The 11,597-nt window shown below is 36.0% G+C and overlaps 1 protein-coding gene across 1 annotated transcript in view; it reads left to right on the forward strand.

The window, feature by feature from the left end:
* The first annotated feature begins 1,511 nt into the window (after positions 1-1,511).
* The window catches only part of LOC106867340 (BLOC-2 complex member HPS3), a 58,588-nt gene continuing 48,502 nt past the window's right edge, over positions 1,512-11,597 (forward strand). Inside the window, exons 1-2 of the mRNA XM_052966821.1 lie at positions 1,512-1,952; positions 3,672-4,517. Coding sequence (XP_052822781.1) covers positions 1,736-1,952; positions 3,672-4,517 — 1,063 coding nt within the window. The 5' untranslated portion in view covers positions 1,512-1,735. The remainder of the gene's footprint in view (positions 1,953-3,671; positions 4,518-11,597) is intronic.

The raw sequence follows: 11,597 nt of genomic DNA on the forward strand, positions 1-11,597 counted from the left end.
ATATATATATATATACACACACACACACATACATATATATATAATTTCAATATAGAGCAAATAGTTAATGAAAAAATAATTTGCGAAGATATCATTGACTTTGTTATTAACTAGTGTAACAATTTAAAAATGGTAATAACAGAATCAATAATATAGGTGATTGCAGGCATACTGAGGAAGGTTAGGCTATTATGTCAGTCCAGAAACTGGTCCAAATGAATGTATGCTGAGAGATTGTCTTAGCTCGTTTGCATTTGGACAATTGATTTCAATAGTTATCAGTATTTTGGCAATTTAAATAAGAGTTTTGACTGTTATTTCCAGCAGGTAGACATACTTAGTATATGTCCTTTGATTAATTTTAATCCTTCAGCTATGTATATATAGAACAAATAGTGGGGGATTATCAATCCGGGCAAAATACTTCGTAAGCTCTCTGTTGCACACCAGGCTCACGATATTCCTTAGATTAGTGAAGAACCCCAAGTAGTAATCTTTTGGTAGGGTCCAAGGTTGTGGTTCATCACAATTCTATATTGTAAATCCATGGATGGGCTCCAGACAAAATCGTTTTTATTCAGAGTGATATCTAAGAGACAAGTTTAAAATAATGGTCATTATATATTATTCTTTCATTAGAGTAAATTTGGCTTACAGCTGTTTCCAGTAGCCATTATTGGTACATTGCTGATAAGTTTATTTAGTCGGTCAATTGATCAACTGAGGTAAATTAACAAGCAGAGCACATGCTTGTTATTTCCAGAAATGGCTTTGACAAAAGTAGCATTAATTTTCTTAGGTCATTCAATTTTCTTTAATTGATCAATAGACCAATCAAGTAATGTACCTGTAATGACTACTGGAAACAGCTGTATGTCAAGTTTGCTCAAATAAAGGAATTATATGGAATGACCATTATTTTAAACTTGTTTTTTTATATATATATATATAATTTAAAACATGTAATTCCTACTAAATGTGTTTGTCCACTCACTTGTGTATATAAAGTTCAAATTTACAAAAGACGAAAACAAGTGTCGGAACAACACACAGGTATATTAGTTTAATGCTCAGAAAGAATGGGAAAGTTTTTTAGTTTTGGAGCCTATGCTCTTCAACAGAAAGGAATTTAGGGCAAAACACTGAATTATTTTGCTTTTAAATAAAGACTATCAAGTCTATATAAGGCAGTTTTGTGTCTGTTGTAAAAAATTTGGATTTTCTCTTCCCGTTTTTGATATAACTTTAAACAAACTTAATTTTGATGTTTTTTGAATGATGAAGTTAACAGAAAGAACATAAATGTTTGTAAAATAAAATATAAAGAAATAACGGGTTATTTCTCGATTAAAAAAAAAATCATTGTGCGAAATAGTTTATGTTTGATGAAATAAAGACTGAAATATAAAACCGGATCGAATTTAAAGTTATGTTCAATTCCTTGAAAGCTAGTTTATTCAGTTCAGAATGGTGTGTGATTGTGGTGGAAGCCTCTCGTAAGAAGCTCAACGAAGGAGCAGCAGTCAGATACGACTCCAGTATTATTGGCAGTCATGGTTTATAAGAGCTGACGACTTTTTCCCATGGTTGTCGACTGATTCGGACGATATGAGTGCAAGGAAAACAACGAAAGCGCTTCTCTGTCGACAATCGGATGGCAGAATATCAGTTTTATTTTCTTAACCATTTCTCAGACTTCTTCTTTCTTGGCTAAAAAGAAAAAAAGAAATCAACGATGGTTCGCGTGTTTAGGTGTTTCGGGTTCAAATCCCAGGTCGTTCTCCCCGTGGTTGACGAACCGATATCTTTATGCACATCAAGCGATTGTGTGTTCATTGCTACCGTAGCAGGTTCGTTGGAAGTGTTCCGTATCCAGGTTGGTAAAGGATGGAAGAATGTCTGTTCCATCAACACAGAAGGCTTGGTCCAGCAGTTGGCTTACAGCGAGAAAGGTAGGAGACAGAGAGAGAGAGAGAGAGAGAATTACGGCCATTGAGGTTCCTTCTTCTCTCGTTGTTCTTTCATGTGACGATTCTCAGTCGATAAATATATATATATTGATGATCTTCATTGTTATTGTCTTAATTAAAAATTAATAAGATGTTTGTAAAAGAGAAAAGAGCATGGATAGTATATAGGAATTCTTAAAATAATTTGCATTCCACAGAGAAGCCCGAGTGGAAACTGATGTCGTGTGTGTGTGTTTATTGTTAATTTCGGGTTTATTCTTGTTGCATTCAACAATTGAAAGAGAGAATGAAGAGGAGGAGAGGTTGTGTGTTGATGGAATTACAGCATGGTTCCAACATGTCAACGGGAAATGGTTTATGGCGGAGCCAGAGAAAACCGAAACCATTCTCTTAACAATAATAAATGGTTTGGGGGAATCATTAGTTATAGGAGAGAATAATAATAATAATAAAGAAGTGAAAAATATATTTTATGTATCGAGATAATTGTTTCTATTTGAATGAGATAAAAATCCGCCCATTTCTATTAAAATATAATTTCAGGTTCCGCCAAATAGCAAACACTGGTTTGGGATGTTGGCTTCACAGATATATTATCATTATTATCATTATTTCTAAAGAAACTATTAAATACTTATTATTAACAGCTAAATGAAACCGTTATCGGGATGATGCCTGCTTTCCTTTATTTTATATTCTCGGCATCTATTTTATGTTTACAAATCTTCGATGGTTTCTTTGTATCTTGTAAAAAAAAATCTATCGGACATTATCGGATAATATTGATGAGATTCTTGGTAACGAGCCAATTCTTAAAGGATCGGCTTCGAACTGGGCAAACAATATTTATCCGACAGAATGGTTTTTATTAAGGTTGTATGACTCAGTTGGATCTTCAATGTTATTTTATTCGATTTATTTAATAAATTTTATTGATGTTGGGATTAAAATGTTACCAAAAATTTACGAAAAGCCAAACAGCAACAAACAGAACATGGCCACAATTTACGGTTTAATTGAATTATTTCTCGAGTCACCTGTAGAAATAATAACTAAAAACGATGAATAAATATAAAATTTCAGTTTTATTTTATTAGTAGAAGAAACGGTCTTGTTCAGTGTTTCCAAAGTGGGTTTTAGGAAGTCTCAATGTTTCATGAAATAATTCTAGAATTCTTTGAGAGAAAGTGTCTGTCAATAAAAGAAAAAAACAACAAACCATTTGATAAAAAAGAAATAGTTTTTACCATTTACAAAATAAGTTAATATAAGTTACTATATTATAAATCTAAAATTATTCCAAAATGTAAATTATTATGCTTTCTTATAGAAATATATTCTCATTCTAAAACCATTTTTATTCTGTTGAATTTCTGGTAAAATTAATGCAGAGGTAATTTCCATAGAATGTGGGTTCGTGGTATCTGGAATATTGTCTGGATTCTGCAATGAGATAAGTTTAGGAACAACTGCTCTATGCCGTAGAACATGTAGTTGAAGAATTACTTTCTGTCCTGACTGGAAATTCTGATTTACTCGACTGATTAACTTTTATGGTTTTGGTGTTAATAAAGCAATGATCCCAATTGCTGATTCTGTTAATGAGACCCTTTCTTTTTTGATCTGTACAAAAGAAATTGTGATCTTGAATCTAATTTTCTTTTCCTTTTTTGAAAATTGTATTGTTTTTTTCTTTTCCAGATGATTATTTGGCTACTTTGGAAGTCAAACATTTCCGTCATGAGAATCTTACTTTCATAAAGACTTACCTTGATCTGAAAAAATGGGAAAATAAGAAGAATTTTTCAATAAGCTTACGTGTAGCTGAAAAATACCCCGTTATTATTCCTGGTCAGCCTGTCTTTGAAGTCCTTGAAATACCGCAGGAAGAAAAGGCAAATAGTTTAAGTGTTTGTTCTCACACTGGGACCCTTGCTGTTGCTTGTCACAAAAAAGTTAACCTTTATATGGTCCAAGAAAAATATTCTGCTGAATGTTCACGCTCTTACAAAGACATTGTTCATATTTTAATTATCAACTGGGGACACTTCGTTAGCAAAGTGGTCATCAATGAAAGTTTCATAGCCTTAATGTCCAACCGCTACGCTCATGTTCTCAAGTTGAATTTTTATAATGGCTTTCGAAAAGTGGGCCTTCATATGAGTAATCCAGCTTCACAGGCAAGCTCAGATGCGAACCAACCGAAGGCTTCAAGTTCCTGCTTTGAGTCAACAGAATTAATTGCAGGCGATTTCGAAAATACTTCCTCACCCCCATCTTTGTCGTCTAATGAATTACTCTTGCCCTCTGATAGCAGTTCTATTGTGAATATCAAAAACGATGAATCATATACCCAATGGGTTTTCAGCTCAGATCAACGTGGAAGTAGAAAGAAACGTAGGAGCTTTGGACAAGGAACTCGTAATATCGCTGAAATAGCTAATGTTGCAATAACTCCAGACACAATTTATCTTCCCAAACTCCATGGAAATAGTGGAATTAATGGCTCAACCAAATCGTTGCCTAAAGTTATGGTTCAAGTCAAAGGTAACTATTGTTTCTTCTTTCATAATTTTTACCATTAATAATTCTATATGAACATAATTATATTTTGTAAGATTCTTTTTCTAGTTTATCAAGAAGTTGATTCTGTTTTCTAGATTTTCTTCTTGAATCCAGAATGGTCTTAGTTACAAGCCCCATGACTAAGTTTATAAGGTATCCGTCCTCTTTCTGATCAATCAAGAATTCAAACCAGCAATGGGTTCCTTGGTATTTCTGGCAGGAACACTTTATTTCCCATTGTCTTACTTCATCTATTTGTCAGGAATAGTTCCCAGATTTATCATGGAATGTTATTGTGATAGACTGGAATGCTATCCAGGGGCAGATTTATCTCTCATTTTCTTCTTGCCATAAAATTAGAGCTGAACCTCAATCCTTGCAAACTGTTCAGCTTGTCAAGGGCTCTTCCATTCCCCTTTTACAAAATTTAATCCTTTTCTGTCAAGTAGCTCAGTTTTTGTATTTCTCATCTTTTAGAATCATTTCCACTCTCTCTCTCCTCTTTTACTCAAATTTCTCTAATTTCTTTTTAGATTTTTATCTCTTATTTTCCATTTTTCTATTTTTCCAGTTTTTTGGATTCTTCTGTTTCTAATGTTCTAAATTTATTTTTGTCCTTTATGTTCATTTCTGCTTTTTTATGTCTATCTATTCATTCCAGCAGATTCAAATGTAATCCTATTGTTTACCCTCAGAAAACACTGCCTCCCATTGTCTCCTTACGCTGGGGAATCTTGTGTGTTATGAACACACATCATACAAAGGGAGGAGATGTTCTGATGGCGAAAACCAACATTAATCAGATATTCATGTTTGAATTTTTACCAGGATGTTCTAAGAATGAATAGAAACATCATTGTTTGGATTCTCACTGTTCTGTGTGTACCCCATGAATTATTATGTTTGGCAGAGATCAACAAATAATTTGTTTGCTGAATTCTATGAACAAGACCTTGTCCTTTTGTGTTAGATTCATTTGCCTGGGAGGATAACTTTGACTGAGGAGACGTACAATAAGGTTGAAACACTAGGGAATTGCATGTTATTTAAAGAGAAGAAATGTTCTCTGATGACAAAAATCAACATTAAATAATAATAATAATAATAATAATGGTGCTCAGGTGCACAATAACTTACCAAAGGTACATATACAGTACATAGAATTATGTACAAAAGTCAGGAGAGTGAACTGTGCACGAGTCATGATATACATGTGTGCATGGAGGTGGGTGGATATCAGGTGTAGTGTTGGTGAATATCAGGGAGCATGGAGGTTTTAAAGGATGCAATGTCTTGGCAACTAACAACTGATGCAGGTAGTTTGTTCCATGCTTCAGCAACTCTGAGTGTGAAAAAATGTTTCTGAAAGTCATGGGAGCTGTGCTGTTTCCTGACTTTGTAGGCATGCCCACATGTGTTAGAGACACATGGAGCTCAAAAAGGTGCTCAAGGTGATTGTTGGCACGATGGTTAATAATTTTGTGGGTGTTTACCAAGTCAGTTGCCAGGCGTTGGAGCTTCAATGTATCCATGCCCAGAGTATGGTAGATGCCTAATGGAAGGTATTTGTTTGAATTGGCCAGGATGTGTTAAGAATAAGTTGATACATCATTGTTTGGATTCTTACTGTATCAGGTGCACCTCATGAATTATCAGGTATTAACTTATAATGTATAATGATAATCTACTTGCTGTGATATGTGTTTTAGTGTTAAGCTTTCAGCAAACTTGATAATCGATCAGAATCAAAGACCTGGCCAAAACCTCATGAAACAGGGTCCTGAATGTCTTAACGTTCCTTAAAAATAGTTTTTCTAAAATTATACAAAACAAATAAAATGTGTACAAAATGGTGAAACACCAGCTTCTGGGTGTGGGTGACACCTCACTGCTAGCCTTTCATGGAATCTCTTCTTGCTTGCAGTTATTATTTAACCCCAGGTCAGTTTACTTCCTTCTCTACTTAACTGCGGTATGGGTATTAATGTTTTTTTTTTGACACTTTTACTTGTTTCAGTCACTGGTATGTGACCATACTGGAGCACCACCTTGTAGGATTTAGTCAAACAAATTGACCTTGCTACTTCCTTTTTTAAATCAAGTATTTTAGTTTGTCAATCTCTTTTGCCAAGCCATTAGGTTAAGAAGATGTAAACAAACCAATGTTGGTTTGTTTACATCTAAAGTGGTAAGGGGACTAGGACAATCTCTCTCTCTCTCTCTCTGTCACATATGCATGTCTCACAGTTTCTGTCTACCAAATTCACTGATAAAGCACTGGTTGACCCTGAGCTCTAAAAAATACTTCTCTATGGTGCAGTGGGACTGAACCAAAACCATCTGGATATAAAGTAAGCCTCTTAACCACACAGCCATGGCCCTGCCTCCGCTATTGAAATTCTCGTCATATCCAGGGCAGATATTTATATCTTATCTCTTCAATTCCTCAGAAATTGAACTTTAGCATGCTAATTATTGGTCTTTCTCGTTATAGATAAACTTTTAATTAAACAGCTTTGATGTGAGTAAACAACAGCACAAACAGGACAGGGAAACAAATTATTCTTTTATTAATTAAAGAGGAAGTGAATAATTTTTGAATTTGAAACAATTAATTGGTGCATGCATGGCTGTGTAGTTAAGCAGTTTGCTTTCCAACCATATGGTTTAAGGTTCAGTCCTACTGTGTGGCACCTTGGGCTAGTCTTCTGCTGTACCCCTGGGCTGACGAAGCCTTGTCAATAGATTTGGTAGACAGAAACTGAAAGGAGCCTGTTATGTGTGTATGAAGGCGCATGGCTCAGTTGTTAGGGCGTTGAGCTTACAATTGTGAGGTTGTGAGTTCAATACCCGGACTGGACTGTGTGTTGTGTTCTTAAGCAAGACACTTTATTTCACGTTGCTCCAGTTCACTCAACTGTAGAAATCAGTTGTGACATAACAGGTGCCAAGCTGTATCGGGCCCCTTTGCCTTTCCGTTGGATAACACTGGTGGTGTGAAGAGGGGAGGCTGGTTTGCATGGGCAACTGCTGGCCTTCTATAAACAACCTTGCCTGGACTTGTACCTGGGAGGATAACTTTCTAGGTGCAACCCCACGGTCAGGCATGACTGAAGGGGGTCTCAGCATATATATATATATATATATATATATATACATACATACATACAAGGGGGTGTTGAAAAGTTCCTGGCTTTGGGTAACAGAAAATACAGGAGGATCAGTTAATTATGATTTTATTCAATATATTCCCCTCTCAGATTCACACACTTATTGCAACGGTACTTAAGTTTTTCCAAGTCCTGTAAAAGAACATGGAAGGTTGGGCCTCCAACCAGGACTTTCATAATACCCTTAAAGCCAGGAATGTGTGTGTGTGTGTATATATATATACATATTGGGCCTCACGGAAGCAAAGTGGCTGAGTTCCTTTTGAGCATTGAGTCTCATGGAAGCAAAGTGACTGAGTTACTTTTGAATGTTGGGCCTCATGGAAGCAATGACCAAGACCTTTGGCATTATGTCATGCTTGAGAAGAAGACCCATCAAGCCAAGTGAAATTGTAGTCTTTGCAGATACTGGTGTCATGCAAATGGCACCCATGCCAGTGGCACATAAAAGCACCCATTACACTCTCAAAGTGGTTGGCATTAGGAAGGGCATCCAGCCATAGAAATCATGCCAAATCAGTGGAGTCTGTTGCAGCTCCCCAGTTTACCAGCCCTGGTCAAACTGGCCAACCCATGCCAGTATGGACAATGGACGTTAAATGATGATGATTGATGTGTGTGTGTGTGTGTGTTAATGTCCCTGTATCTCAGCATTGCATGATAATTGTAAATGAGCATCTTCAATAGAAACACGTTTGACTATGGGTAAATATTAGCTTCCTTGAAAACAGTTACGGGTTGGTGATGGGAAGAGCATCCAGATGTGGAATATAAACTCTGACTACTTCAATAAACTCTGTCTGACTCATGCAAACATTGAAAAGTGGTCATTAAAATGATGATGATGATGAAGTAAAGTATTTCTGTATGAAAGTGTCACTGTCTTTTTTTCACTTGTAATAATAAATTAAGATTTTATTATAAATCAATTATGAATTATCATATTTTTAACTCATAATAATCAATAGCCTAATTATTTATTATTAGGAAAGTAAAGTTAAATCTAGAATTTCACAGATTGTTCAAGGGATAAACAAGGACAGAAAGCAAAAATTAAGAAGGAAAAAAACCAAAGATTCTTCCTTCTTTTTTGTTCATTTTTTTATGTGTATTTTATTTTGTGTTTCATGCCAGCATGAGTGCATCATCATCATCATCATCATCATCGTTATTTAATGTCTGCTTTAGATGCTGGCATGGGTTGGATGGTTTGACTGAGGACTAGCAAGCCAGGAGGCTGCAGCAGGGTCCAATCTGATCTGGCAAAATGTCTACAGTTGGATGCCCTTCCTAACGCCAACCACTCAGCAGAGTGCCGTGGGTGCTTCAAGAATATATTATTGAAGTATTGTTCCCTAACCAGATCCTCTTCCTGTCACTAAACTTTACTGATTTTTCAAGTCAAGGGATCTCTCATTTGACAGGGCTTTAAAGAAATGGAATGAGTGGACGATTTGTTGATGAAAGAAATGGCAACATTTGACATTCTTCCTAGTTTGTCACTTTGAAAGAGTGCAGATATAAACAGACACATGAACATGCATATATACATATATAAACATATGTGTGTGTGTATGTATGTATATATATATATATAAATATCATCATTGACATTTAATGTTCGTTTTCCATGCTGGCATGGGTTGGCTGGCTTGGCAGGAACTGGGGTTGCACCAGGTTCCATAGTCTGTTTTGGCTTCATATCTATAACTGGGTGCCTTTCTTAATGCCAACCACTCCACAGAATGGTTTTTACCTGGCATTGGCATCCACACCAATTCTTTTTATATAGCATCTTGGTTTGAGGATATCAATTCTGTTGTGGTGAGCAGGTCTTCTTGGGTACAGCAATGCACCACATATCTCAATGTTTTGTCATCTCCTTCGAAAGGCTCAGCATTTTGAGATCGGCCTTCAGTACTTTGTTCCATGTCTTCCTGGGTCTCCCCCTTCCACGGCTCCCTCCATCTCAAGTGATTGGCACTTCTTTATGCAAATGTTCCCATTCACCCATATCACATGACCAAACCAACCCAGTCTCCTCTCTTGCACACTGCATATAATTCCTCTTATGCTCAACTTTCAGTGCACCAATACTCTGTTGCACATGCACATTAACAGTGCACATCCGGTGGAGCATACCAGCTTCATTCCTCTCCAGCCTTTACATGTCCTCCACGTTCTGGGTTCATGTCTCACTACCATGCAGCATCACAGTTCATATACATACATCTTGTAAAAGTCAAAGACTTCTCCATTTTACCGAAACATTAAACTTATGCACCTGCTTGTTGTTCCTACACCTGTCTTCGTCTTTTGCTTTCTGTAAATTTTAACATATATATATATATATGTATATATATATATATATATATATATATGAGCAGAACCCTTCATTTCACATTGCGCTCTAGTCCACTTCGCTGGTGAAAATGAGTAACCCTGTGAGGGACTGGTGTCCCATCCAGGGAGGAATATATTCACACCAGAGAAACTGAGGAAACTGGCCCTGTGCTCCTTACAGAATAATGTGGATTAACCAAAATCAATTATACTATTAATTCCATTACATGACTGACACCTCATGTTATTGACCTTGGTGGGATATGAACTCAGAATGGAAAAAACTATAACCAAATACCACAAGGTATTTGCTTTAATGCTGTAATAATTCTGTCACTCCAACAATGACAGAGTTATGATAATGGTTTCAAATCTAGGCTTTGATCATATTGGGGCTATGCCACACTAGGACTGACCCCAAGACCACATGCTCAGGAAGCAAGCTTCTTAATGGTTTCTAATTTAGATCCCAGACCTAAATTAGTTTTGAAGGAAGAGCTCATCATTACCCCATTGACCCCAGCACTTGACTGGTACTTTATTTTATCAACCCCCATCCTTCACAGAGAGATGAAAGGCAAAATGTTGGATTTGAACACAGAATATAGAACCAGAAGAAATGCAACATTTCTTTGTTCTGCACTCTAACAATTCTGCCAGCTCACCACCTTAATAATAATAATAATAATAATAATAATAATAATAATAATGGCTGCCCAGTCCTGGCTAAGAAGGAATATATTCACAGACACGACAGAGTTGGGACCTATATACATTGGGAGCTATGCCAACACTATGGAATAGCAACAGAAAAAAGATGGTATAGGTACATGCCAGAAAAGGTCACAGAAAACGAGAAAGCAACCATACTCTGGGATATGCCAATACACACAGATAGAGAAATTAAGGCCAATATGCCAGATATAGTTATCAGAGATCATCAAGAAAAAAATTGCTTTCTAATTGCTGTATCAATACCAACAGATGACAACATTTCTCTAAAAAAAATGGAGAAACTTTCAAAATACAAAGACCTGGAAATAGAGGTAACTTGAATGTCGAGTCTAAAACTAGAAACAATTCCTATCATAGCCACATTAGGTACGGTAAAAAAATATTCAAACAAATACATAAGAAAAACACCAGGACTAACAAGTATATATAACGTACAAAAAATAACACTACTAGGCACTGCACACATCCAACAAAAAACGCTTTCAATACAGTAACCATAAGAGCACCACAGCAAACCACAGCACATACCCAAGGCACACAGAGCTGTGCTCGGTAGTGAAGTGAAAGCATGTGATAAAAATAAGACTTCTGAATGATAATAATAATAATAATTTGTTGTCACCAAACCTCAAGATAAAATGCCTGCTAACTAAATGATCGTGTAATAGGTAATAATAACAAAAATGCAAATTATTTCAAGTGTAGGTACGAGACTGAAATTTGGTGGAAGGGTTCTTAAAATAGAAATATTTGAGACTTTGATCTTCTGATTCATTTGTATGACTTATCACCTGTTAATCATCTGGAGTTAATT

Source organism: Octopus bimaculoides, chromosome 3 (assembly GCF_001194135.2).
Source record: "Octopus bimaculoides isolate UCB-OBI-ISO-001 chromosome 3, ASM119413v2, whole genome shotgun sequence".
Taxonomy (NCBI): domain Eukaryota; kingdom Metazoa; phylum Mollusca; class Cephalopoda; order Octopoda; family Octopodidae; genus Octopus; species Octopus bimaculoides.